This window comes from Salvelinus fontinalis, chromosome 7 (genome assembly GCF_029448725.1).
Source record: "Salvelinus fontinalis isolate EN_2023a chromosome 7, ASM2944872v1, whole genome shotgun sequence".
NCBI lineage: Eukaryota > Metazoa > Chordata > Actinopteri > Salmoniformes > Salmonidae > Salvelinus > Salvelinus fontinalis.
In genome coordinates, this window is record NC_074671.1 from 66,715,325 (window position 1) to 66,733,174 (window position 17,850).

The 17,850-nt window shown below is 44.8% G+C and overlaps 1 protein-coding gene across 1 annotated transcript in view; it reads left to right on the top strand.

Moving 5' to 3' along the window:
• Nucleotides 1-1,238: 1,238 nt before the first annotated feature.
• Nucleotides 1,239-17,850, top strand: part of LOC129860004 (adhesion G-protein coupled receptor G7-like) — a 28,774-nt gene continuing 12,162 nt past the window's right edge. The window contains exons 1-10 of the mRNA XM_055930315.1: nt 1,239-1,421; nt 2,549-3,445; nt 4,291-4,395; nt 4,512-4,621; nt 7,087-7,230; nt 7,350-7,435; nt 7,596-7,729; nt 8,102-8,215; nt 8,440-8,609; nt 8,890-9,042. Coding sequence (XP_055786290.1) covers nt 1,385-1,421; nt 2,549-3,445; nt 4,291-4,395; nt 4,512-4,621; nt 7,087-7,230; nt 7,350-7,435; nt 7,596-7,729; nt 8,102-8,215; nt 8,440-8,609; nt 8,890-9,042 — 1,950 coding nt within the window. The 5' untranslated portion in view covers nt 1,239-1,384. The remainder of the gene's footprint in view (nt 1,422-2,548; nt 3,446-4,290; nt 4,396-4,511; nt 4,622-7,086; nt 7,231-7,349; nt 7,436-7,595; nt 7,730-8,101; nt 8,216-8,439; nt 8,610-8,889; nt 9,043-17,850) is intronic.

Below are 17,850 nucleotides of genomic sequence, written 5' to 3' on the forward strand. Positions count from 1 at the left end.
GTAGTCTGTAGTTTTAGCCTGGTGGTTATTGTGTAGTCTGTAGTTTTTATCCTGGTGTTTATATTGTAGTCTGTAGTTTTTATCCTGGTGTTTATAGTGTAGTCTGTAGTTTTTATCCTGGTGTTTATAGTGTAGTCTGTAGTTTTTATCCTGGTGTTTATAGTGTAGTCTGTAGTTTTTAGCCTGGTGGTTATTGTGTAGTCTGTAGTTTTTAGCCTGGTGGTTATTGTGTAGTCTGTAGTTTTTAGCCTGGTGGTTATTGTGTAGTCTGTCATTTTTTTGTTGTTGCCTGGTCTGTAGTCTAAATTAATTATGTGTCTATATACAGTATATATGTTTATTTGACTGGTACTGTGTGTATATGTATATATATATATATTGTCCGTATATAATCTGTTTGTTTATTGTCTGTATATTCTGTTTATTGTGGCAGCACCATTTCACAGACTCAGATTCCTGTACATGCAAAATTATTTGGTGAATAAAGGGGATTCTGGTTCTGAGTTCCTTGAAGGAGGAAGAAGGAGTAGCGATTGCGGTACCATCCAGCTCCCAGAATACTCAGGGTGGCGAGTACCTGTCAGGTGACCCAACAGCGATGACCCCCATTTAGATACAGTACTTCCTCGCAGTCAACATTTGCTCAAACTCTTCCTCTATCCATCGATTTTGGAATATTACAGGCTCCCTGACTGTCTAGCTTTTGTTTCGATTACTTTTATCAAGCTAGACAGAGTGAAGTGACTATACATGTAGGTCCATTATAATTTGATCACAGTTTTGATGTGGTTTAAGTCATTTCAATGTCGTTTGATTCAAATATTCAAATCTTGATGATGAGTTGGTTATGTTAATTAACTGTGTAGTGCTTGGGCAGAAAACAAACCATCCACCCAGGAGGGCCCCAGGACTGAGTTTGGGAAACCCTGTTCTAGAGAAGTCTACCCTCTAGTGTCCTCACATTCTAATCCAGACCTCCAAGACACTTCCATTACTTTCTTCAACTCTAATCAGGAGATCTAATTACACCTGCTCTAGTGGAAAAAAATATTTTCTGTTTACCAAAACATGAACTGTACCTTCCCTGCTGCAACCAAGAATGTTTTGCATAGAGAAGGGTAATGCTATTGGTTGACTGGTCCATTGTATTCATCCTGTCACATAGCTGACTTATTTGTGTGTGTCTTTACTGATCCTGTTGACAATGTGAGTTGTGCTGGAGCCAATGTACAGTACTTCCCCCTTAATTTCAATAGTAAATCATTAACTGGTATCTGCACGTTACTGCAGTCTCTGTGACAGGTGGAGAGCAGCACAGCATTAGACCAACAGACGTCCTAATAATGTGCAGTCTGCTGACACTGGGTGACTGGAAACAGCAGAGATGAAGGAGCTATGGATTATGGCTGTCTTTGCTACAGGTAAGACTTGCTCTATATTTGATTTATTCAGGGTGATTTAAGATGTTCAGACTACACTGAGTGTACAAAACATTAAGATCACCTGCTCTTTCCATGACAGTTTGGCCAGGTGAATCCAGGTGAAAGCAATGATGCTTTATTAATGTCACTTGTTAAATTTACTTCAATCAATGGAGATGAGGGGGGGAGACAGGTTAAAGAAGGATTTTAAAGCCTTGAGACAATTGAGACATGGATTGTGTATGTGTTCCATTCAGTGGGTGAATGGGCAAGACAAAAGATTTAAGTCCCTTTGAACAGGTATGGAAATAGGTGCCAGGCCCACCGTTTTTGTTCAAGAACTGCAACGCTGCTGGGTTTGTCACGCTCAACAGTTTCCTGTGTGTATCAAGAATGGTTCACCACCCAAAGGACATCGAGCCAACTTGACACAACTGTTGGAAGCATTGGAGTCAAAATGGGCCAGCATCCCTTTCGACACCTTGTAGAGTCCAAGTCCTGACGAGTTGAGGCTGTTCTGAGGGCGAAAGTGTGTGGAGGTGCAACTCAATATCAGGAAGGTGTTCCTAATGTTTTTTATACTCAGTGTATGATGCTGTTGTTAAGAGTCTTCTGTGATGGAGAATTATGTTGGAAAATTGCTTTCAATTCAGATGTGCAAAAATGTATGATGCATTTAACTTATCAATTGATTATTGCCCATATATAACCGTACTGTTTTTACAGTTTGGTTTATTTAATTTTAAAGTTCGATTTATAGGAAATTACTGATTTAGGTTTTGTCTGTTTGCTGTGAGGGATACAATAGCATCAATGAAGACACTGTTTCAGACTTTATTTTAGTCCAAACACTTTCGATTTACTGATAAGACACTGTTTACATACTGTGAATAGACTACTGTCAGGTCTCAGATACAGTTGATAACAGAGTAGCTTTTGCTATCAACTCTCTACCGTTTATTGGCAGTGATAATGACTTCTTTCTCTCATAAAGTACAGTAGGAAACATTTCTACACTGATGCAGACTATGAAACTGGAACAGCATGGATCGTCTCCTATGATTATAGCAACTGACACTATGTATCCTTGTTTATGTGGTTTACTGAGTTAATTATCTTTTTTAAAGTCTCTTTATCACAGGGGAATCTCACCATATCATCTGCCATTCCAACCATCATTAACATAACTACCCCAACTACTACTGCCCCTTTAACGCCTGATTCTCCAACTACCGACACTCCAACTACCGACACTCCAACTACCGACACTCCAACTACCGACACTCCAACTACCGGTCATCCAACTACTGGTTACCTAACTACTACTGCCCCTTTAACGCCTGACTCTCCAGCTAGTGCCCCTCCAACTACCGACACTCCAACTACTGATCCTCCAACTACCGACACTCCAACTACTGATCCTCCAGCTACTGGTTACCTAACTACTACTGATCCTCCAGCTACTGGTTACATAAATACGACTGTTCTTCCAACTACTGGTTACCTAACTACTACTGACCCTTTAACGCCTGATTCTTCAGCTAGTGCCCCTCCAACTACCGACACTCCAACTACTGGTCATCCAACTACTGGTTACCTAACTACTACTGATCCTCCAGCTACTGGTTACATAAATACTACTGTTCTTCCAACTACTGGTTACCCTACCTCTATCCCTGTCACCAGTATCAGTCTCCCCACCACCTCTAGCACCACCACCACCACCTCTACCAACACCTCTCCTACCATCTCTAACACCACCACCACCACCTCTCCTATCATCTCTAACACCACCTCCACCACCACCTCCACCACCACCTCCACCACCACCTCCACCACCACCTCCACCACCACCTCTACCACCACGTCTAACACCACCACCACCTCTCCTACCACCTCTACCACCACCACCATCTCCACCTCTACCACCACAATCCTTCCTCTGGTCTGTATCAATGGTGGTGAGCTGCAGAATGGAGTCTGTATCTGTCCTGATGCGTGGACTGGAGAGACCTGTTCAGAAGGTACGTAAATACACACTTACACTATACCTAACCCTGGATCTACCATTCAGACTCCTCCACAATACTACACTACTATACCTAACCCTGGATCTACCATTCAGACTCCTCCACAATATTACACTACTATACCTAACCCTGGATCTACCATTCAGACTCCTCTACAATACTACACTACTATACCTAACCCTGGATCTACCATTCAGACTCCTCCACAATACTACACTACTATACCTAACCCTGGATCGACCATTCAGACTCCACAACAATACTACACTACTATATCTAACCCTGGATCGACCATTCAGACTCCACAACAATACTACACTACTATATCTAACCCTGGATCGACCATTCAGACTCCTCCACAATATTACACTACTATACCTAACCCTGGATCTACCATTCAGACTCCTCCACAATATTACACTACTATACCTAACCCTGGATCTCACATTCACAGTACACACCACTACACTTTTATACCTAACCCTGGATCTCACATTCACAGTACACACCACTACACTTTTATACCTAACCCTGGATCTCACATTCACAGTACACACCACTACACTTTTATACCTAACCCTGGATCTCACATTCACAGTACACACCACTACAATACTACACCTAACCCTGGATCTCATATTCACAGTACACACCACTACAATACTACACCTAACCCTGCATCTCACATTCAGAGTACACACCACTCCACTACTATAGCTTACCCTAGATTTCACATTCACAGTCCACAACATTATTCCTTGGATCTCACATTCAGAATGTATACTTCACGTTTGCAGTCATACATTTGGTCCATGTTGAAATGTATTTTCCTTCGATAGGGAATTTCTGCAATTCCACCATCATTGGTGATTTTTCCTTCCCAAGAACAACGGTTGGCTGGTCTGCTTATTCAGAAGAGTTATGTGATAAGAAGACAATCAGTGGTATGTTACTTTTATTCACCTGAAATGACAAAAATGTATTCGTCTTTTACAGTCCTAATTAATGTTGTAATAGGTAACACAAAATCTTGAGTATCTTTTTATCTTGGTTCCTCCAGCCGGTTTACCAAAAGCCTCAGCAAGATGTTTGAATGACACTGGATCTCCGATGTTTGGTCCTCCTCACGAGCTGCAGTGTGAATTAACCCTCAGTGACATTCAAGGAAATGTAAGTCAAGGTATATTTTTTTATTATCTTGATTTATGACTAGTCTTGATTTAGCGTTCTTCAGGTCAGTTAGTCATCATTATGAGGAGTGGATCTTACAGTTTTGTAACAGTCCTGACCTGTTTTATGTTGTTTTTTATGTGTTTATGGTCAGGGCATGTGTTTTGGGTGGGCAGTCTATGTTATCTGTTTCTATGTTGGTTTTGGGTTACCTGGTATGGCTCTTGATTAGAGGCAGGTGGTTTGCGTTTTCCTCTAATTAAGAGTCATATTTAGGAAGGGCGTTCTCACTGTTTGTTTGTGGGTGATTGTCTCCTGTGATGTCTCTCGTGTTGTCGATGTTATTCACTTTCGGGGACTGTTTGGCTGTTCGTGTGTTTTGATGTAACGTTCCTGTCCGTGAGTTTACGTTTAGTGATGTGAGTTTATGTTCAGGTTTCGTTCTACGTCGTTTTGTTATTTTGTAAGTTTGTTAAAGTGTTTGTTTTCTTGTTGCCATCATTATTCAGTTTTGTCGTATTTATAATGAAAGATGGCTTATTTCCCGCAAACCGCATTTTGGTCTGAAGATCCTTCTCTCCTCACCTCATCCGAGGATGAGGAGAGCGACAGCCTTAACAAGTTTGAAGATCAGTAACAACTGGCTCTTACCTTCAGATCATCTATTCTGTTCCTTTATTCTGCTTAACAGGTGATGAGAAACATTATTTTTTTATTTCTTGTGTTTTACGTAACATTTTATTTTTACATTTAGTAGACGCTCTTATCCAGAGTGACATAGTAGTGAGTGCATACATTTTCATACTTGTCCCCTGTGGGAATCGAACCTGGCGTTGCCAGTGCCATTCTCTCCCAACTGAGCCACATAAACTCAGCAAAAAAAGAAACATCCCTTTTTCAGGATCCTGTCTTCCAAAGATAATTCGTAAAAATCCAAATAACTTCACAGATCTTCAATGTAAAGGGTTTAAACACTGTTTCCCATGCTTGTTCAATGAACCATAAACAATTCATGAACATGCACCTGTAGAACGGTCGTTAAGACACTAACAGCTTACAGACGGTAGGCAATTAAGTTCACAGTTATGAAAACTTAGGACACTAAAGAGGCCTTTCTACTGACTGAAAAACACCAAAAGAAAGATGCCCAGGGTCCCTGCTCATCTGCGTGAACGTGCCTTAGGCATGCTGCAAGGAGGCATGAGGACTGCAGATGTGGCCAAGGCAATAAATTGCAATGTCCGTACTGTGAGACACCTAAGACAGCGCTACAGGGAGACAGGACAGATAGCTGATCGTCCTCGCAATGGCAGACCACGTGTAACAACACCTGCACAGGATCGGTATATCCGAACATCACACCTGCGGAACAGGTACAGGATGGCAACAACAACTGCCTGAGTTACACCAGGAACGCACAATCCCTCCATCAGTGCTCAGACTGTCCGCAATAGGCTGAGAGAGGCTGGACTGAGGGCTTGTAGGCCTGTTGTAAGGCATCACCGGCAACAACGTCGCCTATGGGCACAAACTCACCATCGCTGGACCAGACAGGACTGGCAAAAAGTGCTTTTCACTGACGAGTCACGGTTTTGTCTCACCAGGGGTGATGGTCGGATTCGCGTTTATCGTCGAAGGAATGAGCGTTACACCGAGGCCTGTACTCTGGAGTAGGATCGATTTGGAGGTGGAGGGTCCGTCATGGTCTGGGGCGGTGTGTCACAGCATCATGGGACTGTGCTTGTTGTCATTGCAGGCAATCTCAATGCTGTGCGTTACAGGGAAGACATCCTCCTCCCTCATGTGGTACCCTTCCTGCAGTCTCATCCTGACATGACCCTCCAGCATGACAATGCCACCAGCCATAATGCTCATTCTGTGCGTGATTTCCTGCAAGACAGGAATGTCAGTGTTCTGCCATGACCAGCGAAGAGCTCGGATCTCAATCCCATTGAGCACGTCTGGGACCTGTTAGATTGGAGGGTGAGGGATAGGGCCATCCCGCACAGAAATGTCCGGGAACTTGCGGGCCTTTGTGGAAGAGTGGGGTAACATCTCACAGCAAGAACTAGCAAATCTCGTGCAGTCCATGAGGAGGAGATGCACTGCAGTACTTAATGCAGCTGGTTGCCACACCAGCTACTGACTGTTACTTTTGATTTTGAACTCCCCTCTGTCCAGGGACACATTATTCAATTTCTGTTAGTCACATGTCTGTGGAACTTGTTCAATTTATGTCTCAGTTGTTGAATCTTGTTATGTTCATACAAATATTTACACATGTTAAGTTTGCTGAAAATAAACGCAGTTGACAGTGAGAGGCTGTTTATTTTTTTTGCTGAGTTAGTACTGGCAATTTAATATCCAAATGTACTCACAGTTCAGCATGTTGCTGCCACTTATAAAATGTTCTGTTGAAAAACAATACTAAAATAAAATATAAATCCTTGTCTGTCTCTATTCAGATCTCCAATAGTTCAGGTGATTTACTAGACTTAGCCTTCAGTACTCAGATCCTGACCTCTCGACCAGAGCAGCTGTCAGCTGACAACATCACCACAGCAGCTCAGATAGCTAACACGCTGCTTCTGTCTGCAAATATCACAGAGGTAAAACATGTTTTGAAATCAAGTCGTGAACTATGACATGTTCTGGAGAGAAACGTGAGGTTGTTACTGCAGTGATTTGAACACTTGAGGGTCATCCCCTGGTTTTGATCATGTTGCAGGACATCGCAGTGGCAGCTGTAACTACCATCAGTCAGCTGTTGAATTCCAGTGAGGAGAGTTCACAGGAGAGAGACGCTGTCCAAAAGTACTGGAGTGTGTGTGTGTGTGTGTGTGTGTGTGTGTGTGTGTGTGTGCATGGGTGGTGGTGTGTATTTCTGTATATGCTTGAGTGTATGGGTGTACGTGTGCCTCTGCGTGTCTGCATGGTGCATGTAAACTAATGTTTTTCTGTGTTTCTCTCCCAGGCTCACAGAGACCCTGGAGAAGTTTTCCCTGGACCAGCACAATAATGTGTCCTTGGTGGTTCAGCCCAACCTGGTAGTCCAGTCTGTTCAAGTACCAAGTGACTCAGTAGGGATCCAGTTTACTGCTCTGACTGGTGAGTGAGACTGCTAGTGAACCTACATACTGGCATTTAAAGTGATAGTTTATATCTGTGTTGACAGACTGGGTAAAACTTCAAATTTTTCTAATGTTTCTCTTCTGTTGGTCAGTAAGGTTTGGTATGGATTTCATTTGTTGTACTACAGAACTGTGGTGGCTGAAGATGGCTCATATTAATGGCTGGAACGGAGCGAATGGAATGGCATAAAACACATTGATGTATTTGATACAATTCCACTTATTCTGCTTCAGCCGTTACCATGAGCCCGTCCTCCCAAAGTAATGTGCCACCCACCTTCTGTGGTACAGAAGTAACACTATATTGTTCTGCTTTAAATGTCTAAATCAGTTTAATCTCTGTCTCCAGGAAGATCTGGTAATTTTGTGGCCAACAGAATTCATCTCAACACTAATACCTCTGAACTGATAGCTGACAATGGAGGTGCTACTGATGTCCAGATTGTCATAGAATTCCCACCAGGTGAGCCAATGTTGGTATGCAAACATAGTGTATAAACTCAAGCTTCAATTTCCTTGTACCGCTTTCACCAAGAGAGCTTACTGCTCTTTGTCGTCTCCAAACATTTACATTTATCGAGATAAGCCCTCAAGGCAAGGTCAAGCTACTCATGTATATGAAGTCCTGATATGAACAACAATCTCTCTTTCTCCCTCCCTCTCTCCCCTCTCTCTCACTCCACTCAGTTTCACGTAGTAAAAACACAAACCACTCCATTGGTTTTGTACTCTACCAAAACGACCGGTTCTTCAGGTCCAGGGCTTTCAGAGCTTCTTCAGGAACCAGCAGAAGGGTCATCTCTGCTAACCTGGGACAGGTGTCTGGGTTACATGTTGAGATGCTCTTCAAGCCCACAGTAAGATTTCTGATGGAATCAATAAACACACAGTTATTCATTATCTAAGTCACATCTTTGACACCCATGATCGAAGTTCTCCATTGATGCTTATCCGCTACATCTGCTACAGTCTTGTACATAATACAATCTATCAGAATTGGTATTTCTTCTTTCCCACATTTACTTAAACCTGTTAGACTTCACAATTGACTTAGATTTAAAAAAAAGATGAGTACTGTGAATGCATGTGTTTTTCTGAAGGATTTTCAGTGAGTTTGTTTCTGTTCTCACTTCTCAGGCTGTCCCCAACGCCTCCCTCCATGACTTTGCCTGCGTGTCATGGAACTACACGTTGATAGACTGGAGCACCTTTGGCTGCTACAAAGTCAACCACTCAGAAGACGGCCTGCGTTGTTTCTGTAATCACACCACTAACTTCGCTGTGCTGATGGTGAGTACTGTAGCTAGCTGCCTTCATCTCCCTTTTACTGACCACACTGACCTATGGAGGGGTTCCTGGACTTTTTTGAAACATGACCCCATTTTGATATCTGAAGATTCTCGTGACCCAACCATTTTGTAGTGTCGTAGCTCTTATTACTAATGGATATAATAAGAAAGTCTCCAATACAAGGAAGTGAACTGGAGCTTCACATTTGCTAAAGCTAGTTAGTGCAAGTACGGTGCTCTGTTCTTAAAGGAGATATCAGTAATTAACAGAAGATGACATTCCTTCTCTTATACAATCAGAGTTACTTCTACCAAACCACAACTGAAACATTTTCCAGAACTTGTTGTAGTTATTTTGCATCTTTTGATATGAACTTGAACAGTTCATTTTTGTTTGTGTTTGTTTGTTTATAAGTCCAGTCTGTCTGGTGTCTTCGTTCTGAGTATCGCCTTGGATTGTCTGGAGTCTCCTGCACATCTGCAGTGTGTGCTTGGTCCATAATAGTTTCTGCTATAGCAGAACCTTCATCCACACTTTCCCTTCTTTCAGCCTGGGGTCTCTTTACTGCCCCACCGCCCTCTACAGTTCCCTGTGTGTCTCTCTCAGGAGCTCTCTGTGCCTGTTCTCTCTCGATTGTTGTGCTGTTTTCCGTGGAATGCATTTGGTTAATGTGACGCCGCCACATTATGTCTGGGCTCACTTGAACCTGGTAAGTTCTGGGTCCCGTTTGTGCGTGTACGGTCCCTCTTGTCCATTTCCTTCCCCTTCTGTAATCTCGCACCATCACTTCCTGTACTGTTCGGAGATGGCGCTCCCGGCTGACATGAATCTTGAAAACTCGCTTACAAAAGCTTGCACTTTGTCGCTTGCCAGCTGCAGAGCCAATCCGAAGCGAGTAAAAGTTGTTCTGAGACACTATAATCTGAGCTGAGGTGGAGGAGTCAGTGCAAAACACCTCTGTCCATTTGGAATTGGCATCAACTATAACCAGAAGCTTTTCAAAGCGTCCACATGAATTCTCTGCAATGCGCTATTCCCATAAGTGGACTGGGGCAGGAGCAGGCATGTGAAGAGTTTCCAAACATCCGCTACAGGTCTTTGCCATGTTTTCGATCTGTTGATCCAACCCGGGCCACCAGAAGTGGCTCCTCGCGAGCAATTCATTTTGACAATTACAATTAACTTTCATGTAGTTGCTGCAAAAGCTGATGTTTGTATTTCTGCGGTATGATGACTCTCAATCCCCACATCAAACATCGAAGGTTACATATGAAACCACGGTTATGTGAGCTATATGGTTCACTCCAATATATTGGTGTCACTCCATGGCAGAAGGATATATCCGAGGTGAGGATTTACAGATTTACTCCCGTGCACACCTGTCACGGCTGCGGTCCGCCCCTGTGTATAGACCCCATGGCCGCGACACACGTTCTCTACATACTTTTTGAGGAGCCTCTAGCACCGTAGAGAATTGTAGTGATCCATATAGCTCACATACGTAACTTTTGTTATGTTTCACTATATTGGATCACTCCAATATATTGGTATACCCGTACCAGATTTAGTCGGTGCTAGAGGGACCTGGCCAGCCAGCGGCGAAGTCCCAGCGCGGGACCGAGATGCAGGGTCCGTCAATGAGGAACGGGTCCCAGCGACGCCCAGGGCCGAATGAACCAACCGCAGAGGGAGGTGCCACATTTATCCGATAGTACCTGGCAAAGGAGCAAGAGGAAGCCTAGCTGGCAGCAAGAGGAAGCCTAGCACAGATATCAGCGAGGGGCTATGCCAGACGGCTCTCAGTAGAGCCCAGAGCGCAGCCACACCTCGTGTTGAATGTGCCCCCACAGATCCCAGCACTGGCCTGCCAGCCAGGCAGTATGCTGTCTTAATCGTGTCCACGATCCAGTGAGAGAGCCTCTGCTTTGATAACCCAGCCCTCAGGACTCTCTCACCATAGCAGACAAAGAGCTGGTCTGTTCTCACCGACCGTGTCTGCTCCACAAAGGCAGCCAGTGCCCTCACAGGGCACAGCATGCCCGTAGGGAGGCCCAGACTCCCCCTCACTACCGGGGGGTCGTAAGCAGTCAGGATAAAAGGGATGTTCACATGCCTGTCTGACAGAACCTTCGGAATGAAGGGTTGGGGCGGAGAGATATGCTCCTCCCACCGGGGTCCATCCGGTAGCACTCAGAACTTACCGAAAGAGCATGGTGCTCACCCACCCTCTTCATGAAATTAATAGCTACCAAGAAAGCCACCTTCATAGAGAGGTATTTCAGGGAGGAAAATTCCAACGGTTCGAAAGGCGGCTTTGCCGAAGCTGCCAAGACCACATCCAGATCCCAGCTCGCCATTGAGTGTGTCCTAGCTACACGCAGGCGACGAACCCCCTTCATAAACCTGGAGACCAAGGGATGGCGCCCCACTGGCCCTTCTTTCAGCCATCCACCCCACATGGCAGGCAGATATGGCAGCCAAATATCCTCTCAGTGTAGAGGCTGCCAAGCCCTCATCCAAGCGAGACTGCAGGTATTGGAGCAGCGTGTTAAAGCAATTCACAACACACACATAGAACAAGCCAGTCGACAAGTTGTGTAAGGTAAATTACAGTTTTTGCCAGCAAGAGCCACCATACTAATGGATGCACACAGAGTCGTAGTGTAACGCTAACGAAACAAAAGCAAGTACGACAAACCATGGGCAGAAGAGACTGATCAACCGCGCGCAGCAAGTGGAACACTTGAGGAGAGGCTGGCCACAGCTGCTCCAGGCTGCAAACAGCCAGTGAGTACACTTCAACGCAAGATATTACAGTACACTAACCAGCGACTTACCAAGTGAACTTCATAAAGTTTTAACCTCAAACCATACGGACGTCTGCCGAGAAAATGAAAGAGAACGTGTGTCGCAGCCATGGGGTCTATATATAGGGGCGGACCCCAGCCGTGACACAGTTGTTCACGGGGGTAAATCTAAATCCTCAGCTCGGATGTGTCCCTGTACTATCGTAGCACTCACGTCGGTAGCCATGAAGTGCTTTGAAAGGCTGGTCATGGCTCACATCAACACAATCATGCTGGAAACCCTAGACCCACTCTAATTTGCATACCGCCCCAACAGATCCACAGATGACACAATCTCATTCGCACTCCACACTGCCCTTTCCCACCTGGACAAAAGGAACACCTATGTGAGAAACCTGTTCATTGACTATAGCTCAGCGTTCAACACCATAGTGCCCACAAAGCTCATCACTACGTTAAGGATCCTGCGACTAAACACCTCCCTCTGCAACTGGATCCTGGACTTTGTGATGGGCCGCCCCCAGGTGGTAAGGGTAGGCAACAACAATATCTGCCACGCTGATCCTCAACACTAGGGCCCCTCAGTGGTGCGTGCTTAGTCCCCTCCTGTACTCCCTGTTCACCCACGACTGCGTGGCCAAGCACAACTCCAACACCATCATCAAGTTTGCTGACGACACAACCGATAACGATGAGACAGCCTATAGGGAGGAGGTCAGAGACCTGGCAGTGTGGTGCCAGGACAACAACCTCTCCCTCAATGTGAGCAAGACAAAGGAGATGATTGTGGACTACAGGAAAAGGAGGGCTGAACAGGCCCCCATTAACATCAACGGGGCTGATGTGGAGCGGCTCGAGAGTTTCAAGTTCCTTGGTGTCCACATCACCAACAAACTATCATGGTCCAAACACACCAAGACAGTTGAGAAGAGGGCAAGACAACACCTTTTCCCCCTCAGGAGACTGAAAAGATTTGGCATGGGTCCCCAGATCCTCAAAGTTCTACAGCTGCACCATCGAGAGCATCCTGACTGGTTGCATCACTGCCTGGTATGGCAACTGCTTGGCATCTGACCGTAGGGTGCTACAGAGGGTAGTGCGTACGGCCCAATACATCACTGGGGGCAAGCTTCCTGACATCCAGGACCTACAGTATATACTAGGCTGTGTTAAAGGAAGGCCCTAAAACTTGTCAAAGCCTCCAGTCACCAAGTCATAGACTATTCTCTCTGCTACTGCATGGCAAGCGGTACCGGAGCGCCATGTCTAGGACCAAAAGGCTCCTTAACAGCTTCTACCCCCAAGCTGTTGTATTCGCCGCATGCAACAAATACAATTTGATTTGATTTGACAGGTACTGCCTCAAGCTGAGAGGTATGAAAAGTGTCCACTGCATCCACACGCCTTTGTCTTTCTCTTGTACAGCACAGTCTCTGTAATCCATCTGCATTTGTGTGGAGGGATGGCTGCATAAACTCAGTGACATACATATCACCGGCAAGGAACAAAGCGTATCGCTGTAACCTGGCTGCTGTCATTGTCGAAATGCCTTTCTTTTGACTGAAAAGCAACAGCTGGTGATCCGTAACCATTGTGAAACTCTTGCCATATAGGTGTGGAATTTCTTGACGCCCCACACTAGCGCCAGTGCTTCTTTGTCGATTTGTGAGTAGTTTTTCTCTGCATCATTCAACATTTGTGATACAAAATCCACTGGCCTCTCTGACCCATCTTTCAGTGTGTGTGAAGGATGGTCGCTAAGCCATAAGGGGACGCATCACAAACCAACTTCAATGCATCTGGACATGTTCAGCTGTGATGAGCAGTTTTAAACGCATTTTCACACTGCTGTCCACTGACATGTACTGTTATTTTCCAGGAGCTGATTGAGAGGCTGGAGTACTGCTGAAAGGTTTGGGAGGAGACTTCTGTTGTAATTGATCTGTCCAGTGAAAGATCTCACTTCAGTCACATTTTGCGGTCGTGGTGCCTCTACCACTGCATTGATTTTGGTCCTGTGTATTGGGCAATCCATTGCGGTCAATTTCATGTCGACAGAAGACAATCTTGTCTTTGAGGAATTTTGCCTGCAGTCCGTACTCTTTGTCTTCTCAGGACCTCTTCCAGGTTAGCCAGGTGCTCTTTGTCTGTGCGTCCTGTTACGATACACTGGGTTCATGGGATTCCTTGCAAACTCTGGTCAATAGTTTGTTGCCAAATGGTTGGGCCGATGCATTGCCAAAAACCAGGCGGTTATACCTGTATATACCTTTTGTGTATGTTTATTGTCAGGTACTGTTTGAACCTCTCTTCAACCGGTAGCTGCAGGTAAGCCTTCACAGTTAACACACCCATTTTTCCTTACAATAGGAACAATGGGCGTGGCCCATTCGCTTCTGTCCACTTTCGTCAGGATTCCTGTATCTTGCAAGCGTTCCATTTCCGCTTCCACCTTTGGTCTCAGGGAGTATGGAACAGATCTGGCTTTGCAGAATTTTGGGTTGCATCCTCTCCCAGTACGAGTTTGGCTGTGAAGCCTTTTACTGTTGCCATCTGATCACTGAAAACGGTGGCATATTTCTTCAGCAAGTGTTCCAGTGTTTGGTTTGTGCCTTTCCTTTTAGGCTGGGATGTGTGGAGCATTTTCAAGTCACACCAGTTCAGCTTTATTTTAGACAGCCATTCCCTGCGAACAAATAGGGGGTCAGTTCCAGGCACCACATACAGCTGTAACTGCTGTGTTTGCCCCCCATAGCTCACCCTGACCTGCAACGCCCCCATTGGACTCAATCTCTCTCCTGAGTAGGTCTTCAGCAACACATTTGTGTTCTTCAGCTTGATATCCTTGAAGTGCTCATTGTAGACAGTTGTGGAAATTATAGACACTGCAGATCCTGTGTCCAGCTCCATTTTGAGGGGTGTGCCTTCGATATCTGGTGTCACCGATATTGCGCTACTGCTGGGAGAAGTCACTGTGTTTAAATCCATTGTACCAATGAATTGTTCAACTGAATCACTGCCACTGTTCTCTGCTAGTGCATTCACAGGCCTTTTCACTTTCTCAGTTTTCCTGTTGTGACTGTAATTTGCTCTGCATGTTCTTTGAACGTCCCCCTTCTATTTTGTCTTTGAAAAGGCAGTCCTCTGCTCTGACCATCCCTGTTGCATTTTTAGGCCACACGGGGGTGCTGTCGACTGCGTGAGAACTTGTGCAGGCAAGTTTGTGAGAGGAGGACAGTATTTATGCAACTCAATTGCATCTTTGGTCGCGATTTCCATAGCTACAGCAATTTGCAATTTGCAGCCTTTGCAAAAATGAGATCTGATTCTGTGAGCAAACATTTCTGAATGTGTTCATGTTTCAGTCCATAAACAAATCTTTCCCTTAATGTGTAATTTAGGTTCTCTCCAAACTGGCAACGCTCAGACAGTACATATGTAGCAGAGTTGAAGAAACTAACACCCTCCCCTCATTCTGGTGTCTCTTGTGGAAATGAAAACGTTCCGCGATCAGGAGTGGTTTAGGTGATTTTGCAATATCTCCACAATCTCTGTGAATGTTTTATTGGAGGGCTTCAGAGAGGCAGTCAGATCTCTTAGCAAACTGTACGTTTTGGGGCCAATCAAACTCAACAGCACTGGTACAATGTTGTTTGCAATGAAGTATTGGTCCAGATGTTCAATGTAAATTGCCTCCTTTTCTTGCGTGTCATCAAACTCGATGCTATCCATTCTCTTTACCTCCGGCTCTGCGGGTCTTTGATCTGCACTCCCCTCGTCATCACTGGTTGTTGCGCTACAGGGTTGAAATGTTCCTCTCTTTCTACGAGCCCCGTCTGCATTCGCGATGCACAATGTAGGTAATCATCCTTGTCGCCATTGTAGTGTCTTAGCTCTTATTACTAATGTATGTATTAAGAAAGACTGAATACAAGGAAGTGAACTGGAGCTTCACATTTACTAAAGCTAGTTGGTACAAGTATCAATCAATTTTTTTTATAAAGCCCTTTTACATCAGGCGATGTCACAAAGTGCTGTACAGAGACCCAGCCTAAAACCACAAACAGCAAGCAATGCAGATGAAGAAGCACGATGGTTAGGAAAAAATCCCTAGAAAGGCCAGAACCTAGGAAGAAACCTAGAGAGGAACCAGGCTCTGAGGGGTGGCCAGTCCTCTTCTGGCTGTGCCGGGTGGAGATTATAACAGAACATGGCCAAGATGTTCAAACGTTCATAGATGACCAGCAGGGTCAAATAATAATAATCACAGTAGTTGTAGAGGGTGCAACAGGTCTGCACCTCAGGAGTAAATGTCAGTTGGCTTTTCATAGCCAATCAGACACCGTTTGAGACAGCAGGTGCGGTAGAGAGAGAGAGAGTCAAACAGCAGGTCCGGTGAACAAGTCAGGGTTCCATAGCCGCAGGCAGAACAGTTGAAACTGGAGCAGCAGCAGCACGACCAGGTGGACTGTGGACAGTAAGGAGTCATCAGGCCAGGTAGTCCTGAGGCATGGTCCTAGGGCTCAAGGCCCCCAAGATAATCCCATTGGAGAGAGGGGAACCCGCCAGGCAGAGACAGCAAGGGTGGTTTGTCGCTCCAGTGCCTTTCTGTTCCCCTTCACACCCCTGGGCCAGATTACACTCAATCATAGGACCTACTGAAGAGATGAGTCTTCAATAAAGACTTAAAGGTTGAGACAGAGTGTGCGTCTCTCACATGGGTAGGCAGACCATTCCATAAAAATGGAGCTCTATAGGAGAAAGCCCTGCCTCCAGCTGTTTGCTTAGAAATTCGGAACAATTTAGAGGCCTGCGTCTTGTGACCGTAGCGTACGTGTAGGTATGTACGGCTGAACCAAATCGGAAAGATAGGTAGGAGCAAGCCCATGTAAAGCTTTTTAGGTTAGCAGTAAAACCTTGAAATCAGGCCTAGCCTTAACAGGAAGCCAGTGTAGGGAGGCTAGCATTGGAGTAATATGATCACATTTTTTGGTTCTAGTCAAGATTCTAGCAGCCGTGTTTAACACTAACTGAAGTTTATTTACAAGAACAACATAGAGCAACACTGCGCATGACCAAGGGTGCTCCGTTCTTAAAGGGGACATCAGTAATTAACAGAACATAACACTTTCATGTTTTGTAGTAATTAAGAGCCAATGTTTACTTTTTATTCAGGGCTATGGCAGTCAATTGCAAAACATTTTAACAGTGTTTCTGCTTGTCTTCTTAGGTTTTAATGCAGACTAGTACACTATTTCCAGCCGCGCACAGATATGAGCTGTCAAGGGGTACCATGAGTTTTAATCAGTAGCGTGCCGTGGGCCTGGGGCCTGGGCCTTCAGTGAGGTCCTACACAGTCCCACCCGAATTAATCCACCTCTTATTACAGAAACACAGTATAACCAGGCGTTGCGTCACCTTGAAATTGACATTTTTATTCAGAGAATTGCAGGGGAAGAGTACAATACAGTACAGTTCAACTAAATCAAATCAAATCAAATCAAATTTATTAGTCACATACACATGGTTAGCAGATGTTAATGCGAGTGTAGCGAAATGCTTGTGCTTCTGGTTCCGACAATGCAGTAATAACAACAAGTAATCTAACCTAACAATTCCGCAACTACTAATATGTACATAAAGATATATGAATGAGTGATGGTACAGACGGCATAGGCAAGGTGCAGTAGATGGTATAGAGTACGGTATATACCTATGAAATGAGTACTGTAGGGTATTTAAACATAAAGTGGCATAGTTTAAAGTGGCTAGTGGTACATGTATTACATAAAGATGGCAAGATGCAGTAGATGATATAGAGTACAGTATATACATATACATAAGAGATGTGTAATGTAGGGTGTTTAAAGTGGCTGGTGGTACATTTTTACATAATTTCCATCAATTCCCATTTTTAAGGTGGCTGGAGCTGAGTCAGTTTGTTGGCAGCGGCCGCTAAATGTTAGTGGTGGCTGTTTAACAGTCTGATGGCCTTGAGATA